Source organism: Pterocles gutturalis, unplaced genomic scaffold, assembly GCF_000699245.1.
Source record: "Pterocles gutturalis isolate BGI_N339 unplaced genomic scaffold, ASM69924v1 scaffold4083, whole genome shotgun sequence".
NCBI lineage: Eukaryota > Metazoa > Chordata > Aves > Pterocliformes > Pteroclidae > Pterocles > Pterocles gutturalis.
The window spans coordinates 99,425-125,634 of NW_010117790.1; the positions used below are offsets into that span (position 1 = coordinate 99,425).

The 26,210-nt window shown below is 38.3% G+C and overlaps 1 protein-coding gene across 1 annotated transcript in view; it reads left to right on the forward strand.

The window, feature by feature from the left end:
- Nucleotides 1-2,699: 2,699 nt before the first annotated feature.
- Nucleotides 2,700-26,210, forward strand: part of GABRG2 (gamma-aminobutyric acid (GABA) A receptor, gamma 2) — a 69,628-nt gene continuing 46,117 nt past the window's right edge. The window contains exon 1 of the mRNA XM_010075913.1: nucleotides 2,700-3,493. Coding sequence (XP_010074215.1) covers nucleotides 3,387-3,493 — 107 coding nt within the window. The 5' untranslated portion in view covers nucleotides 2,700-3,386. The remainder of the gene's footprint in view (nucleotides 3,494-26,210) is intronic.

A 26,210-nucleotide genomic window follows, 5' to 3' on the forward strand; every position in this document is an offset into this window, starting at 1 on the left:
TGGGAGCTGAGAACCTCCTTGTAAGTGGACAAGCTGTCAGCCATGTACAGTGAGATACTCCTGTGAATATGATTCTGGTCTGATATAGAATGTATGTTTTTGGAACAATCACCTCTGTGTTTAATCATTCTTCATAAGACATTTTTTCCATAAAAAAACATTAAGTCATTTGTTGTGAAGATGCCACATTTGTACTCAGGGGCAAATTACTATGTGGGATTGGTTTATCACCCAAGAGGTGTCAGGAAAACATTTCACACTAGGCAGTGTCCTCATGTAAATTTGGTCCTTTGTGATAATTTATTATGATGGAATTCTAAAACATCACTGTCTGATCCAAGCTTCTGGGCACAAAAAGCAGAACCCTGTGCTTCAAAGACAACATGTATTCAAATACAAAACAGGCTATTAGATTTTTGTTTTCTGTAGCAGTTACATCTGCTACAGATAAACAACTTCTTTTCCCAGCAAAGGTTATAATCATAACCAGAGATTATAATATTGAAATACATTAAGCATAAAACCTGGTTTTGCTTTCTCTTCCTTCAGGCCAAGGTTACAAAGAACTGCAAGAACAATTTTGCTTTCGAAATTAGTTACAGCCAAAATCGCTATTGCTTCATTATTGGTGGATAGGTTTTATGTATTGTGTTCAAGTATTTTGATATTTAAATGATGTTAGCTCTGATATCTACTGTCTAGGAGCACTGAAAACCTGACTTGGCCTTTGGGTGGTCCACTGACTGTATCAGAGGTGGAAGACTCTAATTCCCACTACCTAAGTTAGTGCCTAAATGTCAGCTGCACATATTTGAAAATAAAGTAGATGCATCTGAGATGAAAAATTGATCATAAAATGATTATGTATGTTTTAATATGCAGAACAATCTTCAGTGTATGCTTGTCCATCAAAACCCATTGATATCCAATTAACAATATGAATAGAAAGTACAGCTAATAAGATACCTGCAGGAACAATATTATCAATGGGCTATGTCTCTGTACACTTTAATGAACCCTTAGCAGTCAAGGATTAGTATCACAGTATCAAACTGCTTTTGACATACCCTCTATGTGATGGGAAGCCTGGAATAAAACTCTTAATATTTGACACCAGCAGGTTTTTCTTCTACTGCAGCCCTCTTTCCTCTCTCAGGACGAATCATGAGCTGAACCTCTAGAGTGAAACTGCATAACAATTTGGTAGGAAGTCCAGAAACTATTTGCAGACAAAAAGCATGTGAAACGTTGCTATCGGACAAATTTCAGTAAATAAAGTGCAGTGTGACGCTGATATTCCCTATGTTATGGCAGATATAGTTGGTGTGGCTAAGGCAATAAATATTTGCACAGATCAAGTTCTTAGCTATCAACAATTTTGACTCCCTCGTCAAAATATGGACAGCATTGTTAACCTTCAAAGGAATGCTTTGATAATTGATGAAAGAGATTACAGCAATAATGTTCATAGGTAATGAAGTGAACCAAGAGCAAATGTTGATATTTGAATAAGCATACATATATATATATATACACACACTGTGAGAGAGAGAAAGATAGGGATAGCATTTGGAATGTTTTATAGCTTCTTATCTCTGAAGTGGCTGTGTTTCACAAGTTAGAGAAGTGACTTAAGCAAGAATAGGATGATTGACTGGAAATATTAAGAACCAGGTTCATAGTTTGTTACTTGGTTTGGAAACACTGACAAAAATGCAGTGACAGTGTTAGATACGGGCTCGAATTATCACAGAACTATCCAGAGACCAAGATGTATTCCATTCACCTAATTACATTGATCTATCATTTGTTTGGAAACAAAAAAATTAGCTTGATGGCTGAAGGCTGGATCTATGTTTTTTGAGAGTCTGGAACAGCAACTACTGTAACTATCTATTTGTGATGAATAAATTTCATTCTGCATTTGGACACTGGGAATTACCAGACTGGCCTGGGTATTGGCAGCTTTGAGGAGGATCCAAGGGTCAAATTTGGTTCAGACTAGACTCAGTCCAGAGGGAAATTTTGATGCTTTTATTGCTAGGAGCATTTCACTTTCTCTCCATTTAAGTGTTCTTTAGAAGAATTATTTCTTTATCTCTCCCTTGAGTTTTAGAAATACGGGCTTTGAACTGAAACAGTGTCAGGTCACAGCTCCCAGTTCCTGATGATTATGTTTGCACATCAATCTCCCAGTTTATAAACAACGTTGGGGAGGCTTGATGCTGTCTATACTTGCTTTGGTTTTAGGCAGAAAAAATTGGGAGGTTAAAAAATTTGTTATTGTAGGTCATGGTCCATGTACCTATTTTAGACTGGGGTACTCTTACTTTGAGATTCTCTGAGTTTTTTACTTCACTAATAGCTGCTAAATTGCATTTTTGGACAGTGGAACTTGGGATTCTGGCTCCAAAATTTGGCGAGGTCCAGCTTTTATAGCCATCTAGTGTTTCCCCTCTGGCCAGGAAGCATTTCCTGTATTGGTGGAGTCTGATTTAATTAGGGGGAGGGGAGATAAAAACCTTGCATATTCCCCCTAATCCTATCACACATTAAATCATCTCATTCATACTGACTCCACCAATGCTGCTTTCCCCATTTCCTGAGTTACTTAGCAACAACCATCCCTCCCTTTTCCACTCCCCCATCCGTCCTTTCATTTTTTTTTTCCCTTTGCAATCACGATTTCCAGGCTGTTTAGAAAAATGAGGATGCTCAGCAGCATAGGGCAAGCTTTTCCTTCCAACCTCCCTTTTTGTGCCTGCCAAATCCTTCTCGCCTCCAAAATGAAAATCCAGGCTGCCTGCGTATGTGTAATCAAAGGTTAAAAAGCACCCCGGCTGACACCACGCATGTGTTAATCTGTGCTGCAGCAGAGTGCATCATTTCCACTTTGACCTCAGAGTTAATCTGCATTCAGGCAGAAGCTCCACTGCTTTATTCTTTCTTTTCTATTTTTTTTCCTCTCATTTACTGTTTCCATTGCTTTATCAGATTTTATTGCATGTGTATGAGTGGGTCTATAAATGTGTGCATGTCTATGTATTTCTTCTTTCCTTGACTGTTTTTATCCTGTGTCTGTGTTGGTTTGGTTTTTTTTTTTTTTCTTTTCTCCCAATTATGTTATTCCCCTAGATTTGGAAGCTGCTGCCTGCTGCCTGAGCTGACGTTTTCTGATTATATCTGCAAAGGGCTTGTGCAGATCTAATTTCTGTCCCCCTGCATATTAATTCCCGCAGCTGGGCGCAATGTATCATCCCACTGACGGGACCTGGTAGGGAGGGGGGGAGAACCACTACCAAAAAAAATTAAAGAAGGGGACGGATCCATCTGCAACCAAGAGGAAAGGGGAAAAAACCTGGGGGGTGGGGGGGGAAGAAAAAGAGATGATTCCTCCAAATCCAACAAGCCTGGGGAGCACTGCATTCTTGAATCCTGCATTTTCTCTCAAAATGATGGTGTGGGCACTTCTGTTCCTCTCTCTCATCCAGTGGTAAGATGTGCTTTCTGATTCTGTTGGGGGGGGGGGGGGGGGGGGGGCGGGAAAAAAAGAATCTGTTTGCAAATTTGCAGAGCTGTGGTGAGAATGCCGAAGGTTTGGGTAGCGGCATTACATTCATCTATCTCCTAGGAGCTGAGATCTTACAATGTTTTATTTCTCTTACAATTGTTGTCGCTCTGAAACGGACAGGGAGGATAAGCAGCGGGTGTGTTTGATGGTGGTACATGCCGGGTGTTTCACAGAATCTGATGCCATGTTACTGAAGCCTTTTATCTCTGAATTATTGTTTGCTACAGTGCACGGAGTTATAACACAGCTGTGTTTTGTGGGCAGAATACCGGTGTGTTCACGCTTGTTTCCACCTAAGCAGCCACATCATGGCTGTGCCCGGGCTGCGGGCTGGGCAGCGCCGTACGGTTCTTCCAGCCGTAAGGAGCCAGTGCAGGATTTCGGACCAAGGACAGAGATGCAGCTCCCGGCAGGAGCCTCTCGAGGCAGGCGGCAAGGCGCTGCCTGGTCCCTGAGATGCTTCAGTGCTGATGGAACAGGCGATGGGATGCAACGGTGTCCGCTGACCGTAGGAGAGGAATGTTTACAGCAGCGCTCAGCCTCCACACTGACCCATGTGCTGTGTGAAGACAACCTGGGCATGCTGCATATGTGTGGTGTGTACAGAGATGTAAGGAGGCAAAAATCTTAGCAGCAGAGGAGGAAGGAGTTTCTGTGTGGATGAGTAGAAAGTGGAGGGGGGGAGCGAGTATTGCTGCAGTGCCTAGATTTACACTTGAACGAGACATTCTTGCAAGAATTTGTGGACTGTGCATTTAACAGGTTAGATGAGCAAGTAGCACTGCATTGCAAAGTACCTGCCTTCCAAGTGGTAATAGGCTTTTCCTCCCAGCTGCATAAGCCCTGTTGTCATTGAGACATTAGAGAAGTTAGTGCCCACTCTCTTTTCTGCTATTAATGTTGTATTCACACAGGCCCCTCATTCAAATCTACCTTCTTTCCTCTCCCCTCCTTTTACCTGGACACTACCATACTAAAACCGGGGTTCTTTCTATTTGATTTTTGGTTTGTTTAAGAAAAATCAGACTTTGTAGCTGCAGTGGTAGGATTTTTGTTCTAAGCAAAAGGCCAAAATTATTGGCCAGGGAAATTAAGATTTGGTGGGTTTTAGAGTAACTTTCTTCACACAAAAAGGACTTTGGGAAGAATTCCTGTGAAAAGAAACTTAAAATGGTTGAAAATGGAGTAGAAAGTGAAACAAAACTTGGTGAGCCTACCATGAGGGATAGATTGTTATTGTGAGTAAGACAGATGTAAGATACCTCTGATTGTTACAGGATCATTTATGATTCCTGTGTGAATACAGCAGTGGGAAATGAGCTTTTACAGGATTTCATACACACATTATTTTGACGTAAAACTTCCACTAAAATAACCCCAGATATTTATTTTAACACACTCCCTTCTTTTCACTCATCTTCAGAATAGCATAGCCTGAGAAGAATTTTGCCAAAATTTTTTTGAAAGCTTTAAGAGAAACTCTTCATAATACAAATTAGTTTTATCTCAGCAAAAGGTTCTGTTTTCTGTTCATAGCCATCTAATAGCCAAGATGGTTTCCTCTGACAGCTTCCTGACCTCATAACTTTAAAGAGTAAATAATAGACAGAGAAACAATATTAAAAAGTAAAGGGGAAAATTACCCTTAGTGCTTTACAAAAATATTTCAAATGAGTCAACATGTAAATATGATTTTAATTCTAATAATCAGGACACTTTTCTCCTTCTGTTGTGGAAAAAACCTTACTAGTAGTTTTGGAAACTCATGGACCAAGACAGAGTTACAAAAGTTGAACTTCTATACTGTTTGTTTATAGTCAGGATAAAAGTTTGCTTTGTTAAAAACTCATCAAACACTTCAGAAGGAAGGGAATATCACTGGATTAGCTGTCACTTGTCTTGGACACTGAAATTCTTAAAGGCCAGTGCAACTGAACACTAACGTACGTGCTCCATGTTACACATGTGAGTAAATGTGTTAACATCAATCCAAATACACACAAAAGTTTAACTGTTTGAAGAATCTGATCAAAGTAATTGAAGACAAAAATTGATTACTGATATTGCGCAGAAATATTTCCCCTATTGATATAAAAAGTTACTACATAGAGAAATTAATTCTTGCACAGTTGTTGAAATTTAGAAGATTAGAGAAAGAAGAGGAAAGTAAAGGCATCATTTGGGCATTAATGGAAATAGCTAAAATTCTGGCATTGACTTCATCAAATAAAGATTTGAATTAATTCAGAACAAATGTCATATTACAGGTCTGCAGTATTTTACCTTCACAATAAATTTATGTATTAGTTTTATGACATGCACAGAGTGCATCCTTACAATTGTGCACACTAAAGTTTTAGGAAATGCTTTCTTCCAATATGTTTCTTGACGTTCATAACTGTACTACAAACTTCTTGTGTAAAGTTCCCCCATCATCTTCTCCCTCAGACTAGTGTAACAGCATTGTGTAGTCCATCAGAGTGACTGAAGCTGCTTCAGTGAAAATGAGTCAAACCAAACTCCAAATTTCTGAAAATTGTGGATTAAAATCTTGGGGTTTAGAAACATTTTCAAAATGTAAATAAAATAGTTTAATATTTGCACACATAAATATGGGGTTTATTGGGTTATTTGATTACACTTACTGAACATACAATAGGTAATTAACACATTACACGTAATAGAGCTCACTCACCAGCAAAGTTTCAAATAGATTTAATGCTATGCTCTGCACACTATTTACAAATAGGTGTTGCTATTTTTGCATAGTCCCCAGCTTAAACAAATTGTCAGCAAAAATCACATAATACAGCTCAAAGTAAAGTCCAGATGTGAAATGTTGGACACTAGCTACTTTTATTTTTTCACTTGTTAGTGCCCAAGTAGTGTCATGGCAATGTTTCTATGCTGCAGCTAGATAACTAAAACCAAAAACTGCCAAGTTTGTGAAAAAGCATAAATAAAGCAATCATTATAGCACCAAAATAGTTTGGTGCATATGTTAATACATGCATTCTTACTAGTAAATTGCTGAACACGGGAGTAAATAAAATAGTTTTATTCTTGTAAAGCACTAGCAGTGCCAGCTGGGTTCTTGCACTGTGTGATAAGTGACCTAATAACAATGACTACAAGGGGCATGAACATCCCTGAGCTGAAAAGTCATTTCAAGTTACTGTAAAGGTTGCTAACATCAGTTTGGTGTTAATCCTGCAGCTCTAGCTATTCGTACAATAGCTTCCAATACTTTCACACAGTATATAGCACTCATATTAAGTCAAAGGTCCCACTGAAGTCACTTGAAACATTACTGGAATAAGAAGTTGCTCAGCAAGAGACAATTTCTTGACTAACATGGACTCATCCCTTTTAGAGAAGTGTCATGACAGAAGATGTGAATCTAGGTGCTGACTTTGTGACTAGTGATGACTTTGTCCTTGTCTATGATAGTATGAAATGGAATATTTACTGCTGACTGGCCTACATGCTACAGTGCTTGTTTCAGCAGAGATGAGGCTGTACACACACAGGACCTGCACTCTCCTTGAACATTTCAGGGGGAGTACTGAGGGTGAGACTGCCTTTGAGTTTTTCATAGCCATGCTGCTTTCCTGACTGCTCTCAGCTGTAATACTGGGATACAAACTTGGAACAACTATTATTGTAAAAAAAAGGCTACCAAAACCACTGATCTAAAGTAGATTTGAACAATTAAGTAAAACTCTCACTATCTCATTATTAACAAGTTGATGGGGCAAAAAGATTACAGACATATTTTTCCCCTACTTTCAATTTTATAATGATTTGGAGATGTGGATTAAGCCCTTTAACTAACTTCTGCTTTAGTCATTATAGCACCTAACCATAACCTGCATGCCAAAGTTAATGTATTCCAAAATACTCTAATGGCTATGCAAAATGATGCTGGAGAGTCTTTCAGAAAGTTTGAGCACTTGAAAATCTGAGAAGTGAAACTTGTTAATAAAAACCTATAGAAACTAAGTACATTAAAAAGAGCTGAGGAGATTAGTTGACTCTCTTAATTTAGTATTTTCCATATGATTCATACTATGTCTTCTTCATGGCCATCCAAATCACGCTTTTGGGTCTCAAGTTTAAACTATTCCTGATTAGTGCTGATCTGGAAAATATACCTTGTTGATTTGGATTGTGGTCACATTTTTTTCTTCTTTATGCAACATTTGCTCTGTTGGCATACGTCAAGAAATTCTGTAAGAGTTGCACAAAAATATAAAAGCAAAGAAGACTCTGATAGGAGTAAAGAGATGAAGGGAAAAGCAGCAAGTGTCTCATCAAAGGAAACTCATTCCATGTCTCAGTCCCAGTACAATTGAATTCTTATATACTTGAGTAATGACCACCACTTTCTCCAACAAAGAACTGAACTGTGAATTGAAAGCATGAATTATTAAAGGATTTGATAAAGCGTTAGTCACAGGTGAGCAATAACAGATGCACATGCTTATAGGAAGGTTGATATTTTCATATTCTGCCTCCTATGCCTGCTTAGAGTATATCTGTACTGATCAGGACAGTACCTTGTAGAGATAAAGCCAGGCAAGCTCCAGAGCAGAGGCAGTTCCAAGGTCCACACCTCCAAGCAGCCCCGTCATGCAACATGGAGAGGCACCAGCTCATCTGAAGCTAGCTCAGTGCTCTGTAGCCTTTCCCTTGTTATGTTGAGCCACTCTAGCTAGAAAAGTTCTATATATTCTTAGATATAAAGATTCTATTAGGGTGATTACTTGATTTTTTTTTTAAACATACAGGAGAATAACTGGAGTGTACTGTGGTTCTCTGCTTCCTTGGCACAGTCTGAACTGCTGCTTTGCAAGCTATTGTACGTACAGCCAGCCCCACTCACAGCCTTATACAGAAGGAGGTAGATCATGTGAGAATGGCAGAGAAGAATACAAGGCTAGCTGGGGGCTTGCTTAACATGAATTTGGGCTTAGAAAATATACACATTTAAAAATTATTGACATAGGGATGTTGGAACTGAACATATTTTTTTTCATTTTTATGCTTCATAGCCTACCTTTTGTTATATTTTAATGGACATTTATTGCAACATAAATTCTCTTTAACACAGACAATAATTTGATTGTCCATTTTCCCAGTTAGTCTACTAAGAAATCAACACCCTGTCTTATACCTAATGCTGAAAATCTCAGCAGCTTGAAGAATCTCCTCACATGACTGGCCTCAGTAGTCCCTGACCCACTGAACTCAGTGTGTTGCTGAGGTAAAGCCAGGACCTGTACAGTATAAATTCTTCCAGGTAGTTATGTGTTCACAAGTAAGGACTGGGAAATAACCCCAAGTTAAATTATAACTCAGTAAAGAATCTTCAAGAAGTCTTTCTTACAGTGCATAATGCTTTTATTTTTTGCAGAAAGCTCTCAACCTACATTCCAGCTAACTGGTTTAACATCCCTCTAAACAATTTTTTTCTTCATTCCTTCTTTTTCATTCTGTATAGAAGATCAGCTCAAACTTCACACTCCACTTCAGCCCATAGACTGTAATGTCAGTTGATCCTCAGTGGCACACAGGTCTTGTCCTGGCTCTCTGGACACAAAGGAATTTCTCCATTCAAGGACAGAGCTTGCTTTCTGTGAATGGAAGTTCTGAACAAGAACTAGCGAGACCTTGTGGCAGTAAAAAAGGAAGAGATGTTTGTTTATCTCTTTTTAGAAAAGATATGACAAGTGATGACAGAAATAGACATCCAGGTGACTTCACTGGAAGTAGAGGTATGCTTCTGGGCTCAAAGGTGGAGGCTGTTTACTTACAACAAGATACATTCATTATATGATGAATAAAAAGACTGCAGAAGTACCAGGAAAGAACTATAAATTGCAGAAAAAAAGTCCATCACCATAGTCAGGTAACTATAATTATTATTGTTAGGTAAAGAAGAGCCTATTTCACAGAATGAGACTGAAAACAAACTTGTTGAACACTAATTAAGTTAGGGACTACAGTTGTCCCTAGTGAATATATCCAAAGCACAAAAAACAGGGTGAAGAGCTATTTTAGCTGAAGGAAAGCTGAGAAAGGAGCAGCATAAAATGTCCATTCTAAATGCACTGATGTTTTTATACTTTAGACTCAGTATCATGAGTGACTTCTGACGACTTGAAACTTAACATTCATTGCTTGCTTCCTTTTCATACTGAGTTATGGTCCAAATTGTCACGATGCTAATGCGTACCATGAGAGTCCGAAATCACCCAGTGTGCACACCTATAGAGGCATATTGTCTTTACAGGCATTTTATTTAGCTGAGCTCCTGGCTCAGAAGAGTTCCAGTACAGTAAGTAGGAGCTTTGCTGTTGTTTGAATTGGGTCCAGTTTTCTATTTGTGATGTCCAGAAGTAACCTGCTTGTTTCATTCTTCCAATTAAGAAGAAATTCAGCCTTGCACTAAGCCACAAGGCGGAGAAAACAGCATTTAATTTTATCTTTGGAAACAACAAAATACTATTACTTGCTTTTAAACTTGTCATATAAAGTGGTTAGAAATTCATCTGTATCAGAATGTGTAACCATCTCCTTCAATGTGAGAAATGCACAGAAATATTATTTTTTTTTTTTCATCCATATGAAAAAAAGAGTGGGAAGAGGGAGATAGTGGGTACATATGTTCACAAGTCCAGCACCTGCCAACTGGCTGAGACAAACTGAAGTAGAAGAAGGGCGAAGGTGATAGGTTGAAGAAATCTGTTGGGAGAACAGTGAGGATTACATCTAGCGTGATTCTGGGGTATTTGTACAGTTGTGACAGGAAATTAATATGTGAGTCTCGTCAGCCTGAATATTGGGTATTCAGTCTGACACACGGTGATATCCTCTTATTTATATAACCGGGTAATATTTTTAACACAACTACTGTCAAAAAAGGAGGCTTTAATGCTGCTGAAAACCACCAGCGTCTGCATAAGCAGAAGAGAAATACAGCAAACACCTTCCCATGCAAATGACTACCTCAGCTGCATAATGCTTTTTCATGTGATGTTCTAACCAACACAGAAAAAGTTGACTACAGAAGCACTACTTGTTTTCTTCTATATAAAGGGCATTGCGCACCCAACGGAATTATCATTGGCTTCCTGAAAACTTAGGAAAATGGTTTTCTTTCTAATCTGTGAGGTTACGCAGAACCCAAAGATTTATAAAGATTCAAAAAGAAGAAAAATACTTCGAAGTCCGTTAAACTCAGTGGTAATGTATCTTTACAGAAAATCTCTAGCTGCATGTTTCTGGAAGCAGAGACATTTTACCAGGGAATCATCATTATGTTCTTGCCCTGATCTTTTGCTCTTAGCTTCTGCTGTTGGCATGTGACAAATGCAAAATACATGGCACAATATATAGATGACGTGACCCAGAGTAATCATGACATTATGACTACTGCAAAAGTGATAGCAGGTAATGGAACTTCAGTAATTTATACAAGAACCTCAATATAACACATGATTATCATGAAGGAAGAAAATCACTAATGTGCAAGTCAGATTTTCTTATCTACAGGATCAGTTCTATTTTTTCATATTTAGTGGAAGGACATTTTCACACATATTCAGTGAAGTACAACACAATGCGTAGGCCTAGCTGTGAAATCTGGCCATTGTGTATGAAACTAAATATTACTCTTACAAGATAGAACTTGCATCTGTTTACAGACAACCAGCAAAACACCAAAGAAATAGCATTTTTACAAAACCTAAGCCAATATATTCAGATTATTACCAGAAATAAAACATCACTACATGAAAAAAAACCCTATTTAAAATAAATGAAGGATCATAATGAGGAAAGAACGGAATAAGAAGAAGATATCTACTCTTTATGCTTGCATTAGCTCTTTCCAAATGATGCAGGTAATCATGTATGAAATGGTATTTTGGACTTTGGTGTGAACTCCTGAGATGAAAGGCTATCAGTTTTCTCAGCTATTTATCTTCTAAAGCTTTTTGAATGCTCCATGTTCTACAGAAAAATACCTATGGTTCTATATATTGATGAGAAATGCATCTTGAAGAGGATCTCATGCATACCCAAAATAACCTTCTGACAGAATTCCTTGGAAAACAGTGGGTGATGTGAAAAAAAGAATGTTTTCCTTCAATAGTGATTCAGTGTTGTGTTGCGTAACACAAATAGCGTGTTCTGGTCATATGAAGCTTTTGTTAATCTGTAGTAAGAGATCTTCAGATCTAACCAGAAATCTGCCTGCTGTGACAGATTGAGGATTATCTACTGAATTCCACTTTCATTTAATTCCCTTAGATTATTTTTCCAGAGAGAGAAAAAGAGATAGAAAGAGCAAGAATGAGAAAGAAAACAAGAATAATTAACATTAAGAAGATAATGCTAGAAAGCCTTACTAAACTAATCAATGTATTATTTGATATGTTTTTAAGTGATAATGCACTTCTGGGACTTCCTGATCCATATGTATGTTTGATAAAATGTGTCACTGTTGTAGTTTTACCAGCAGCTCCACCAGAGCCCCAGTGTCCAAGAGACCGGGACGACCTTGAGAGAGGGGTGACCTGGAGCAAGAGGGTACTTCCAGACACCTCCTCATCTCTATACTGGGCATGACGTGCATGAAATGGAATAGACCATTGGCCAGTTTGGGTCTCAATCCTAAACCTAAGGTTGAATCCTGGGCTGGTCACTGGGGCTGTGCTCCCTCCCAGCTTCTCCTGCCCCTGCAGACACGGGCACAGCAGAGAAGCTGGAAAGCCCTTGACTGTCCTGGCAGCAGCTCTGCCCATCAGTGTGTGATCAGCTTCTCCTCAGCACAAACCCAGACACAGCCTCACACTGACTGCTGGGAAGAGAGTTCACTCTGTCCCAGCTGAAGCCAGGACATTCACCAAACCAGAATGAATTATAATTAATTCATAATAATATAGTAGTCTCTTGACTATTTCACATACATCTTATGAAAGGGCCCATGCAAAAAGCAGGGCTGTGTTTCCACCCCTGGGGCAGTCATTTTGAAGTTCTAGAATGTCCAGCACAGCAGCACTCAGTGGCGGTGTGACTTCAATTTAGTCCATGATAGCCTACTGTCAGCCTTCATTCCCCATCAGACTTTGGAATAGAATGGATTCGTGGGGTGGTACGCGCAGGTCCCAGTCTCATTTTGGTTACTCACCATACTAACCAGAAGTTATTCTCAGAGGGTTGGGAGTAAAATCAAAGGATGTACTCTGCTTTTCCTCTACAAAAGGACACAAAATATTTGACACTGTAGATTAACACTGAAAAGGCTTCAATCAGGTGTACAGCAGATACTGAAGCAGGCAAGTGAGAACATTCCGAGGAGCCTACAATCATCTTTCCCCTTCTGTTATCCTGAAAAATGTCTCTGTTTTTCACTGTTACAGGTCTAAAAGCCATTCTTCCAAAATTTAGGCATTCAAACCACCTCTGTGTACTGAAAAGTAATCGCCCAACCCCCCAAAAATCAATAATATAATTCTATATGAAGATGATTAGCTCATGCTTATTTCTGGCAATGGCCAATGTTTTCAAAACAATTGCAAAACCATTGCCCAACAGATACCACACCAAAGGCAAACAAGCACACAAACGTCAGTGAATGAAGAATGCCAGCAAATAATTGATTGATAATTAAAATTACACTCAGCTTGACCTTCCAAAGATGAATCAGTGATAGCCCTCGGAGTTACTGAATATCAAGAGTAAGGACTTCAGCTCTGAGCCCAGAAAGCTTGTACAGTTTCTGTGGAGAGGAGGCAAAACTGAAGGAGATATGGAAGTGAATTAGGAAGGCTGGAATTACGCATTTTTAACATAGAGACAAGAAGCTTGCTATTACTTCAAATACAAAACTAATGCAGAGATTCAGATAGATGAGTTACTATGATCAAATTAACAAAGATGACAAATGCAGGGCAACATTTTGCATGAAGTGAAGATAGCCTGTGTACATGTTTTGGAAGTTAGAGGCCAGGCAAATGCCATAGTCAAATAAGAACACAAGAAAGCTGGCAGTAGCTCTCAGTTATGCAGTGAAAGGAGAGAGAAGCAGAGAAAGTCACTCCCTTACTACAATAAGTAACTTTGGTTGGAGGAGTGGTCGTGGTGTAAGATGGCCTGGAAAAGAAGGTGAGGCATGTGATCCATGTAATAATATCTACACTGCCAAGAACTGTCTTAGTAGCTGAACTTGAACACTGAAAAGACACCTTTTGGCTCCTGTACACATAACTGAAATGATGCATTTTGCTCCTACAGCCTGTGAGGGCTGTGAACCCAAATCTGTTTGAGTATGACAATTTTCTTTTGTAATGTAGTAAAGGAATTGCTATTTTCTTGGAAGGTAAGGATTTGGAAGAGGGGAAGGTTACCAGCAGTAAAACACTTGGAGGACCTTAGAATACAATCACAAATATTGCTGCTCTGTTATTGAACTAAAATAATTAACTAGTATCAAAGACTGCACTGTATTGAATAAACATATCGGATATTTGTAAGCTCTTTGGGGCAAGGACAATCAACATTATATTAATCATGGATTTTTCATTTTATTTCCCTGTTTTCCAAAGAAAATGCTAAAAAACCTCATTAAGCTGCTTTAAAGACTTAGAGCATGCACTTAAAATGACTTAAAACCTTAAAGCTCTAATGCAGCACATGAGATTAAAGTCGCCACAAATCTTTCGGGCCAAATTCTTAACTTCCAAGTCCAGCATAACCAACGAGGCTCTGAACACCATATTTAGGAGGCAATTGTGAGCAACATGAAAATGTTCTTCTCTGCCACTGGTTATTGTGGTACAGATCCACATCTCCGCCTCAATGTCAAGAGGTGTTAAAACTAAGATACCTCTGTTTTGCCCAGGTGAGGACAGGGTCCTCTCACAACACTCCACCAGTGCCCCTAGAAAGAGTTCATTTCTCAGAAATTAAATTAAGCAATTCCAAACTATTTGCTATTAATATCCAACCATTTTTAACCACTTATATATCCACTTAATACACTTTAACTACTTAATATCCAATCACTTCTACTCTAGGTATACTTCCTAATAAGGATTATTTCCATAATCAGTTACAGAACCTACTATTCAGTCATCTAGGGATTATATGTGTGAAAACAAACCCTATATAGATTTGATTTGAAAAGGGAATAGGAACAATTTTAGCCTTACAGATTTCAAAAAGTGGATTTTATTGCAAGCTTAGAAATAAAATTAATCTGTGGCCAGAAACCAAGACTTTTAGCTCACATGGTAAGTTCTGAGTATAGGAAGGCTTTTGGAGAGTATTAGAAGAGAAAATTGTTTGCAGCTTAATTATACAATTTGTTAAGGAAAAAATAAAGGAGGAAACATACTATATCTGTAAAGTCAATTTTTCTGTTACATTCCCAAAGCACTATCATTCAATCTCTCTATAAGAGATAAGCAGCAGAGGTGATTAAATTCAATGCAACATATATTCAGATTAAAAAATGAGAAACATCTGTTATCTGCAATTTTTACCTACATATGCAATGTTCTGAGCTCCTCAATAAAACAGTAATGAAAGGATTTCATAGAAAAAAACAGAAGCTTTATAGTCAAAGTATGTCCAATCATAAATAGTACATGTTTTAAATAGAACTTTGCATTTTAGTTTACCTGTAAGTATTCCAAACAGCATGAGAAGAATGTATTTCTTTAACACAGACATCATGTCTCCTGGGACACCTTGGGAAACTGGCTGAGGCAGCTAAATTGGGGTTCAGCTCTGCAAGTGTTTAAGCATTCAAGCCTTCATCAAGGAAAGCACTTTCACTTGTGTTTAAATGTTTACTAACATGATTTTCTGCACCAGGACCAGAATACTGAGCAGTTAGCAGAATGAAAAGCATAATCCTGGTAAATCTGACAGATATAAATTGAAAATGCCAATGTTGCCAGCAAGTGTATCCCACTTACGTCCTCTCTTCTAAATTACTTCGCTGGTAACATCTCCTGAAAAACTAAGGGCTTGGAATAGCACCTGTTCTTTATTTAACAAATTATTTTAAGGTATACATGCCAAATTCCCCAAGGATTCAGGAGGATAAATTGAATGTAGAAGTTTTGCTTCAGTGGCTTCCAGTGGAATATCTTCTCATCAATACTCTGCCAGTTACTCTACATAAGTCTGTAGCTCATGAAAAGCTGCTGGAGCTGTAGCAAGGGAAACTGAAGATTAATTTATCCATGTAGGAGACATCCTATGATTAGTAAAACATCTTTATCCTTCCTTAGCTTCTGCTCATGTTCCACTAATTTCAGGGGTTTGCCCTCTTTCCAAGTTTTCAGGTGTCCATCCTCACCTGACAGTCCCATCTTGCATCTGCTCAAGTCATGAAAAGACCCTTCCTGCTTTTAAAACATTCCTGATTATGCAGTTTGGATAAGATCCACAAAGGACTGGCAACATCTCTGAGGCATCATGCTGCCTTCTCTGTACCCATAGAATGTGGGGTCTGAAACCCTCTGCATTTTGCCAATTAGCTAATTCTTAGTTGTCAGGATGCTTTGTGCAGCTACCCTAAACATCTGCATGGATCTTGTTCCAGTGCTGACAAACGGCACAATCTCCATAAATGACAGCACATGTAGCTGGTGCTCACAACTCTTAAATGGAGCCCCCACAGCTGGGGATGGACCAGTTCAAGTGACCTAGTGATGTCAGATGATAGCAGCTGCCTATCACTGCTTGGTCTTCTATCAATTCACCTTTAAAGCTTATCACTGTCATGCCAGGGTGGATGCTCCACTGAGCTCTGAGAAAGGGCCAAGAAAACCTACTGGGGATCTGGACATTGTGGCCTGAATCTATGGACTTTTTCCTTTACATCTGAAACAGCCTCTGCAGCATGGATCCTTTGATTTAGCCACAGTGTAGAGCTGCAGTGAAGACGGGAGAAAAGTCCTCTTATATAATCTTTCAAACCACAGGAAACATTTTCACCTCTGTATATTTTTCTGTACTTTATATCATTCTCTGTAGTGTATTCTGCACTCTGTATTATTCCATTGCTAAACACATTTTGAAACTCTAGCTACGTGTGTCTACATCTCCTAGACCTTAATGTGGTTTCTCCCCTCCAGGAATTCCAGAAATATATTGGTAATACTTGTACCTTATAAACCTGGTTCCCAATGCAGTTTTTCAAAATAATGTTTTTGGAATATGTTTATGGGTACATCTACTGCTATTTCTGACCCTTGTAGTCAGTTCCACACATTAATCAAACACACTGTTAGCTTCTGCTTATAGTCAGTTATTGTTGTGATGCTTGCTCTCTTATTGAGTTATGAGGCATCCATCTTTTCCCATCCCTGAATACCATCTACTAACAAAATGAGTTTCTACTAGCTTTAACAGTTTCTTTCCTTTTACAAAGACAAACTTCTCTGATCGTAATCACAACAATGACCATTTATAAAATGGAATTCTACTATACTGATGAGAGAGAGTCAAAAAAGTTATGCCAAAATATTTCCGGAGGAAAAAGAAAAGTCTGGGAGATATATGTTTGTACGAGTGTGAAATAGAAATTGCTCCTATTTTCCTGGTGTTTTGACTAGCCTTAATAGTCACATCTAGATCTAAGGGATGGGAAGATAGCCTTTGCAGTCATCATTATGCCCAGCCCTCTCAAATGTCAAAAATTTCAGAGCTAGGTTCAATTTGCATGTACGTGCCTTACCTTTTGCTTATTGGAGACTGATAGAAAAGCCAAAAAGAGGGAAATAAGACACTGAGTGAATCCATACACAAACTCTTCTCACTGAAATAAAGTTGCAGAGTCACCATATTGTTTGTTACCACCATTAAAACAATTTACCATTTTTCAGATAAAGATTTTGAAATTCTTGCATAAAAAGCTGAATGTACTTGTGAGATTTTCTTTCTATGGAATAGATATCCAAAGTATGTGGTTTACATCTTTTTATATACCCCAGAATTTCTTTTTTGAAATTGTGATCCATTATATTCTTATCATAGTGGGGCATAAATAGAAAAGGAAGATGTAGCAGCTTTGCATCAATATTTACTATGGAAGGAACATTTGTGAATTGTCGCATGCAGCCCAGCAATACAACATTGTCATTGCTAGTGACAGGCCATCATCTTTGCACTGAGCTTGCAAGGCCTCAGGACAGAGGCTTGCCAGGCCTGCTGGGTCTGAACTTTTCCCGACCTGCCCACAGCTTTGTTTGACTTGGTCTAGCTGCCACAACAATTTCTCTAATTGGCTGGGCATCTATGGCTAATTTGTTTGACTCTGTATCGTACACCCATAGTTCTATATAGACAACAGTAACAAGCAGTGACTCTGTGAAGAATGAGTTATTTATGCAGTTATGTAGCGGGGAGAAATACAAGTCTAGCATGACAGCAGAGGCCTTGAGAAGAGGACAGGGGTGCAGCATAGAGGGGTACAGGCATGGGGGGACATTGCCATTGAATAACCCCACCTGGGTGCATATTGCAGCAGAGATGCTATCAATCCTTTTCCAGAAGCTAGGATGTTCATACATCTCACAGAATTAAGGGGACCCTGACCTGAAGCCATCCTGATAGTACCAACCACTTAGGAAAGTCCATCCGAATTCCACACCACCACCAGCACAGGCCATTGCATCAAAATAAATTCCACAGGGGAAGTTAAGGCACACTTGTCAACAACATTCCTACTCAGCCAACAGAGACATTAGCTTGCCACTTACACTCTTAACGTATTGCACACCTCCCCTGTTATCAGAACTAAATTCCACATCCACCCCCACACAGTCTGTTCCATGAGCATGAGTGGAAACAGCGTCTTGCATGATAGAAGTTGGTTTATGTGGGAACACATGGGTTACTACTGGTTACCATGCATTAAAAATGAAGTTAAATCAGAAGCACTGTTTAAAAAAATACAACAAAAACCAGTTTAATTTTCACCATTTGCTTACACTCGTTTTGTGAATGAGTTAGCTTCACGATGAGTTAATTAAAGACATGCATATCAAGCAACTATTTTTGTTCATTCAGCTCTTTCTTCAAGACACATATACCTAATAAACATTTCAGTAATGATACTTCCAGGATCTGAAAGAAGTAAGAATTAAGAATATACTCAGAATAAACCTATATTGGTTTTAAATTTATTTTTGACTGGCTCCCTAATCATTCAGGGTTTATTTGACCCAAAGATACAGGCTATAAAGTTGCTGATAGGTGTGATGGAGGTGTGATTCCCAGCAGTGCAGTGTCACTTCCTAAAGCATAGTTAGTGATTGTTTCTTCCTCCATAATGAGATGGTTTACCATCATGCCTAGTTTTCACCAAACACAAACAGTAAGGCACATTTATGTGCCTATTTATGTTGTAAAAATAGTTTACACTTACATGCAGAGATGACTTGGCTTTTCATAGCAAGTAGGACACTAGTCCTTTAACTGGGGTAAACATCCAGTGTTCCTGACTCCCAGAACACCACAGAATCACACAGAATCACAGAATGTTAGAGATTGGAAGGGACCTCGAAAGATCATCTAGTCCAATCCCCCTGCCGGAGCAGGACACCTAGATCAGATCACACAGGAACGCTGAGAACATCACATTATAGTGCTTTGCTGTGTACTGAGACATAGAAGATGAGAATGAAAACATTCCCTAATAGATTTAATTCTAATGAGGATTTATGTTCATTTTAACTTGAATTTTAAAGTTCACATCTGCAGACAAAAAAAGGTATCGTAAATCTCAAAAAAATGCTCAGGAGGGTTACTCAATAAGCAAAACTGCTGACATTTTTAGCACCTCACATGTTTGTTTTCAAACATTGCCAGATAGCGATGTGAAGATGAGTACATCATGAATGATTGATTCCAGAAGTGACTTCCTTCTGGCTGAAATTACCATGCTGACAAAATATAGGAAAAAGCTGTGCAAGTATTCTGAAAAGCCATCAGTATAAGTATCTCATGGGGTATTACAGAACAAGTATCTATTCTTTCATTTTTCAGATCTAATTGAGTAAGAGGATTGGGTTTTTTTGAGATAATGTTGTTTAAATAGATGGCTGGAGGGCCTCCATGTTTTCCTAATCTTACTCACTGAGAACAGAATTAGGCTTTTTGCTCCTCTTCTTAATTTATGGTGAGATTTTAGAGCAATCTTTTCTAAAAGCAATGTACCTTATTGGGGGAGAGAAATTACATATAATAATAACAGATAACAATTACATACAACAAAACACAGCCAGAAAAAGCAAAGAGAGCTCACAATAACAAAGACCTAGTCAGACCACATTTCAGTAATGACCACTAACTTAGGTCCTTCTCTTGAGCTCTCCCAGCTATAGCAGAAATCTGCAGGAGTTGAGTAACAGCAACAGGCAAAAATTATGCCCCAAGTGCCTTAGATTTTACACACACAGATGCATGGAACAGTTTTAAAAGAAATTTAAAAGAAGAGCAAAGGGGATGGGAGGGGAGGAGAGAGAAATGGAGACGAGAGAAAGGTAAACCAAAAAATAAACCTTCTCAGGGGTTCACATAATTCTAAGGCTACATCTTTTAGAATTAGATATAGCTAGGCAATTTCAAATAAAGTAGAAGATCAACTCAGACTAACCCTATGATGCAGAAGAATTTCTGAGCCTATTTCTCCCTTTTCTGTTTGTTTCTACCTAAGGGTTTCCTTTGCTTGCCACTAAAATGAGTAACCATAACCACAGTAAAAAGAGATATGCAAGTAGGTCATGTAACCTCCAGTAAACAAATTGTAAGAAAACATATTAATACAAAACTCCAGCTCAAAAGAAAAAAAAAAAAAAAGAAATCATCTCAAGTTATGGAAGCTTATCTGAATCATCTGATCACATCTTAGACTCCTCCAGACTTCTCATAAGTATAAATGCTGCACTGCAAGCTCAGGCTGTTCAAAATGAATGATGTGTGCTGGCTTCTGTAATTATCTCTCTTGTTCCTTACTGGCTATACAATTTTGTTTCATCCCTCTACATTTTGCTATCCTCCCTGAGGGCAGCATATATTCCATTTTCCTTTCCCTGCTCACAAGTTTTATACCGTGACGTAATTCAGTTTTTGTCAATTACATCAGCCTGTTCTGATAGATCTGAAGATGGAAATCCTTTATCAACTTATTTAACCAGTGTGCCTCAACTTTCTGACGGAGCAGCTGATCCTAGACTGTGTACTACATTTCAGCTTTTGGTCCTTTGCCAGGACTGCTAACACTGCTCCCTGTTTCTGGTAATTTTGGTGACACCTGGCCATGAGCCCATTTTATTGGTACCAGAAATATTTTAAAAGGGACAATAATTGTCATGTCCACTCACAACTTGAAGAATCTAATCAGTTGTGCAATGCAAAAACTGCACTGCAATGTTTCAGTAGAGTGAAGTAGAAAACATAGTAAATAGTACAAACCAGAAGTTTTATTGGTAACACCCTCAACAAATGCACTCCAACAGGCTTTTTTTTTTTTTTTTTTTTTTCAAAAAGGGTTTTCACAAACTTACAGGAAGGAAACAAAACTTAAACCCAGTTAAATTTTTCATTTTCAACCTTTCTGTGTAGACACTTGCTGTAGCCATATTCAGCTGAATTTGCAAGCATGGAAAATAGATGCTTTAGCTATAACCATGAAGGGCTAGAATAAAGATGTGATAAGGTGCGGTAGATGGTGTGGGTGCACATCTTGGGGAAGATGTAGAATGACTGTAAGATAAACCAGTCTGTTACAACTGCCAGTTTTATAGCGAATAATACAAAAACATCGCTGGCATGTAATATTTTAGATGTCTGCTTAGAGGTTTGAGAATTGGACTGCTTTACTCAGGATGGCTGACAAGCACCACTGAGGGTGTGTGAGCTGCTGAACGACTAGAAAAAGACCTGATACTTAGATGCTGTGTTGCTAGGCATCATCTCATTCAGTGGAAAACAGTGTAGATGTTCACAGGAGTCTGGCTGGTCTTAAAATCTCAATGTAGGCACAGTTTCCAGAAATTACTGTTTGACTGCTGGCAATCTAAGGCCTGTACTCTAAAGATGCTGGGAGCACTCATCTGTGTTGCTCTAGTGATTGCTGTGTCTTGAATACCCATTTTGAGACGTGTGCTCAGTCCCTACTTAATCTTAGTGTTTCAGCTGTAGCAATTTATTTATGAGAATTGTAGTATTTTAATAATTTCTTTCTTGTACACTTCAGCACCTCTGTGACTTAGGAATGACAGAAAAACTCAGCTTTGTTTTGTTTTTAAGCAGTGATTGTTTCATGACAATTTTTAAAATAATTTACACAATTTGAATAGTCCATGGAATATAGCTGTAGCAGTAGGAGTTGCCTAAGAAATAAACTGTCTTCTACAGATGACCCACCTAAAATACAACCTCCCCAAACCATTAAGTAGGAGTAAAAAAACTACTTTCTTTCTCCTTGTGAACTTCCTCAGCCTCCCTCACTACATGACTACATCAAGTGGCCAAAATACAGCTGATACACCCAAGTCTGTCAAGTCTGAAACAAGCTTTTCTGAAAACACTCTAAATCTAGTATTTCAGGCTCTTCTGGAATTAAGCTCCATCCAGGTACCAGAATTGCAGTCTCACCAGTACCAGAGCTCTAGGGGGAGGGAGCAGGACAAGACGACCCTTTCTCTGTGATTTCTTAGCCCAAATCTCTCAACACAGTCTCCATTCCCTTTTATGGAACTTCTAGTAACTGACTAGATCTCCTCTTTTCCTCTCTAACCAAAGCTTTATTCTGAGTTTCCATCTCTGATGTGGGAATGAACTTTGGATTAAAATAGTCTTCACATTACACGACTAAAGAGAAAACAGGTACCATTTTTATGGTAAAGACAGGAGCATGGTCCTGGGCACAGCCTTAGGATTTAACCAATACAAATGGACAGACTAGAAACATGAACAGGGAGAAAGAATACAGCATACAGCTTTGTGAAAACTTTTTCTATTTCAATTGAGGTAGTTTTACTTAAAATATGATTGCCAGTCAACATGAGAGAATACGTACACAGTTAGATTGGCACAGACACTGTAATCTCCTGCAAATGCGCTATACTCTGCATACTCATATGTCACATCTGCATCCAGATCTCCGTATCCACAGTGGGAACTCGGAATAGGTCCTTCCCTCACAGTGACCAAATTATCGTCATGAGTAATGTATGACCTATAGATTAGGGTAATTTTTTATGCACATTTCAGAGTTAATTTAGCTTGACTATTCATTAAGTTAAACAGCACTGTTAGGTAAAATGGCAAGCCTTGTTTCAGTCCTTCCCCGAGAGGTAGAAAACATGGGTGATTTCAGTGGAAGACTCACTGTATGCGTGAGCAGTTTATGAAATCTTTGCTGTAGGCTCCGTAGCTTCTATAGCCCACGTGGAACAAAAGATTAAATTGGTCAGATTTTTTTGACAAATAAACTTATGTATTTAATTAGAGTTAAGCTAATTAGATGTTGGCTATTCAGAACTGCTACAGGTCTTTTTCTTTAGGCACTTTGTGGCGACTCTGATTCTTCTTGTAAACAGCAACCCAATAGCAGGCAGATTCCAGCAGGGATAATTGACTCATGTGTGAAGTTTCTTAACAGAACACTTAGAAATAGCTAAAATTCATTTTCTGTATTTAGAAAAATTAAAAGACAGAGCCACAGCAGGTACAAATTGGCATATCTTATTTAAAGTCACTGGAATTACAGAGATTTTGACCAACTAAATAATCTGACCTCACATCTGCATGTTGGGAGACTGAGCAGTAATGGTAGGTTTTTGCATCAGAGAAGAGTATCATTTCCCTTCTACTACTGGTAACAAGTTGTGAAAATAATGTTGCTGTGGACTGGGAAATATTTACCTTATTTCAAAGGGATATCATTTGTGAGTTCTTGCTCATTAATAAAATATGCCCAATCTTTCAGTCTAGACTGAAAAATTACTGCTGCTCTCTGTCATTTTAAATAACGTATAGTGTATCTTTACCAACATACGGTAGCATCTTTCCAATAAATGCTACGTAGTATTCTTCTGGAAGTTACATTAGAGTGCCTCTTATACAGAGATGTCATGGAACAGCAGAGATCATAAAAAGTTACAATGCTGACTTTATGTCAGCAGTTAACTACAACAGTAGTTTTGAAATAGATAATCCACCCTTTATTTTGAATTTTGAACTAAGGAATTTAAGCTAAAGGGCTTGAAAGGATAATAATGTAAGACAGCTAAATACCAATAGTATAATTATTTGTTAAATTTACTAAAGAGATGATTATTTTTACATAGGTATCAATCTTACTTCCATGGAAATGAAAACAAAAAATAAAAGAAATCATACTAAATCTCTTAAAAAGAGGAATGGATTCCCAAATTGTAATGTAGACTTCCATGGGTTTGGACTGCTAAGACAAGAGCATATCAGCACATTGACAAAACCTTTGACAAATGGGCTTTGCTGGGCCTTCTGGACAAGGCTCAGAAAAGATGGAAAAGAATTATTTTCCTAACACATCAGTGATTTCTCAGCAGATATCCTCTGAGATGGAAAAGAATTATTTTCCTAACGCATCAGTGATTTCTCAGCAGATATCCTCTGAGACTGATTGAACTAATCTGTTACTATTTCAACATATTTCCAGTATAGAAAGAATGCCTTTAGTGCTAAGGGGTCTGTTAAAGTGGCTGTGCTAACGAAATAGAGCATTTTTCAGTAGCTCCTTATCCCTTGGTTGGTAAACCTAGTTCTACCTGCAGTAGGTACCTTGGCCCACAGAGGTTACACTTACTCCACAAATGTTAAAATGTTGCCCTCACGGTATTGCAAAAAACTTATGGATGATATGCACTAGCAAAGATCTGGAGAATCTGGTCCTGAAGATTTAGTTTGTGTAATCTCGGTTTGTGCTGAAGTTACACCTCCCCAATGAGCACTCGAAAGAACTATATAAATGTTTTAAACCAAGTAACCATTGCTTTAATGCAGAATTAGGATTAATATGTGTATTTTATGGTGAGGAAGACAAAAAGCATGAGTAAAAACTCTTTTTAGCCCCTGCCACAGTAAAACCTCATTGGCAAAATGAGGTTTGTATGTAGTTGTAGAGTGAGATACCTGTTCATAGATCTTTGTACATTTTATCAAAAAAAAGACTCAACCTTGTGCTGTCACACCCCCCCCCAAAAAAATATTCCTGCAGTCCAAATTAATGCATTTTCTGATCTAAACTAATACTTATTAGCACATCGTAATTTCTGCCCTCTATCTGCTTTGTGAAGATGTATTTCAAGTAATTTAACACATAGAGCCCCTACGACTGTTAGGCACACTCATGGTTGTGTATATATATATATACACACATGTACGTAACTACAGTCATAGCCATCTCACGCAGGCTTAGCCGGCAAACTGAGCAGGGATTGGACCAGATGACCTCCAAAAGCACCTTCTAATTTTAATTATTCTACGACTTGGAGTTTCAAGTTTGGGTTCTGACCCTATTAAGCCACCTCTTTTCCAGACAGGGAAACTGGATTTATATAGAACAGTCTCTCACATTTTTTTGCAATGGTATTAATGTCAGAAATGGAAATACAGCAAACAGTGAGATTTTGTATTAGCATCTGAAACATTATCTTTCAAAAAAACTATATTGTACTCTATAGCTAGGTAAATATGTGTTTCTTTGCATACCTATATTACCAGATTTGAAAACTTCTAGCAGTTATAAAACTAAAACCAGATTTCAATATGCATTTAGGTATAATCTGGGTTTTATCAATTTCGTTCTGGACATTAAAAGCACTTGCAAAATTTGGGCCATATATAATCAGAAGGACTGATCTGAAAGTCTTAAGGAAATGAAAAGGGCTTTGTCATTATAACTTTCATTATTTTTAATGGCATTGCATAGCTAAAGCCCTGCTCATCTGGATAAGGTGCTCCGCTGATTGTTCTGGCTGGTATGCAGTGTCACACAGCCAGACATTCAGGCAATTGGATACCCATGCTAATTTATGATCCACTTGGAATTCACATAAAAGCTGGAATTCAGTGGCCTTTTTCCCTAGTTACATTAGCTGTGTTCTCTCTCCTCTCTTTCACACTAATCTCATAAAGCATTTTCTGGTTTTTGAAATTTGGAGTGCCAAAATGGCTTGAAACGGCAGAGAAGCAAACAAATAGCTAATTCTTTCCTACAAATAATTACCAAGAGGAAAGGGAAGTTTTAGTGACTGTGGGCAGCTGTTCTATAAGGTTGTTCTAGATCTGAGACAAGTCCTAGACAAATGTACTTTTTCATCTTCTGGTCTTGCACTGTCCAGTACATCAGACTATACTAGCTGTTTGACTTTTGAAGCTTTCTCATCACATTAATATTCAGCAACACATTGCCTTTTGATTTACTTTCTCTTTTCCATTCAGAAAAAAAAACCACTCTTCTTGGAGAATGGAGGTTTAATCGGTTATAAAACAGGAGTACGTCTTTTTATACAGTTATCTTTTTCATTCACTTTGCACAGACTGAAAACATATAATCTAGTGC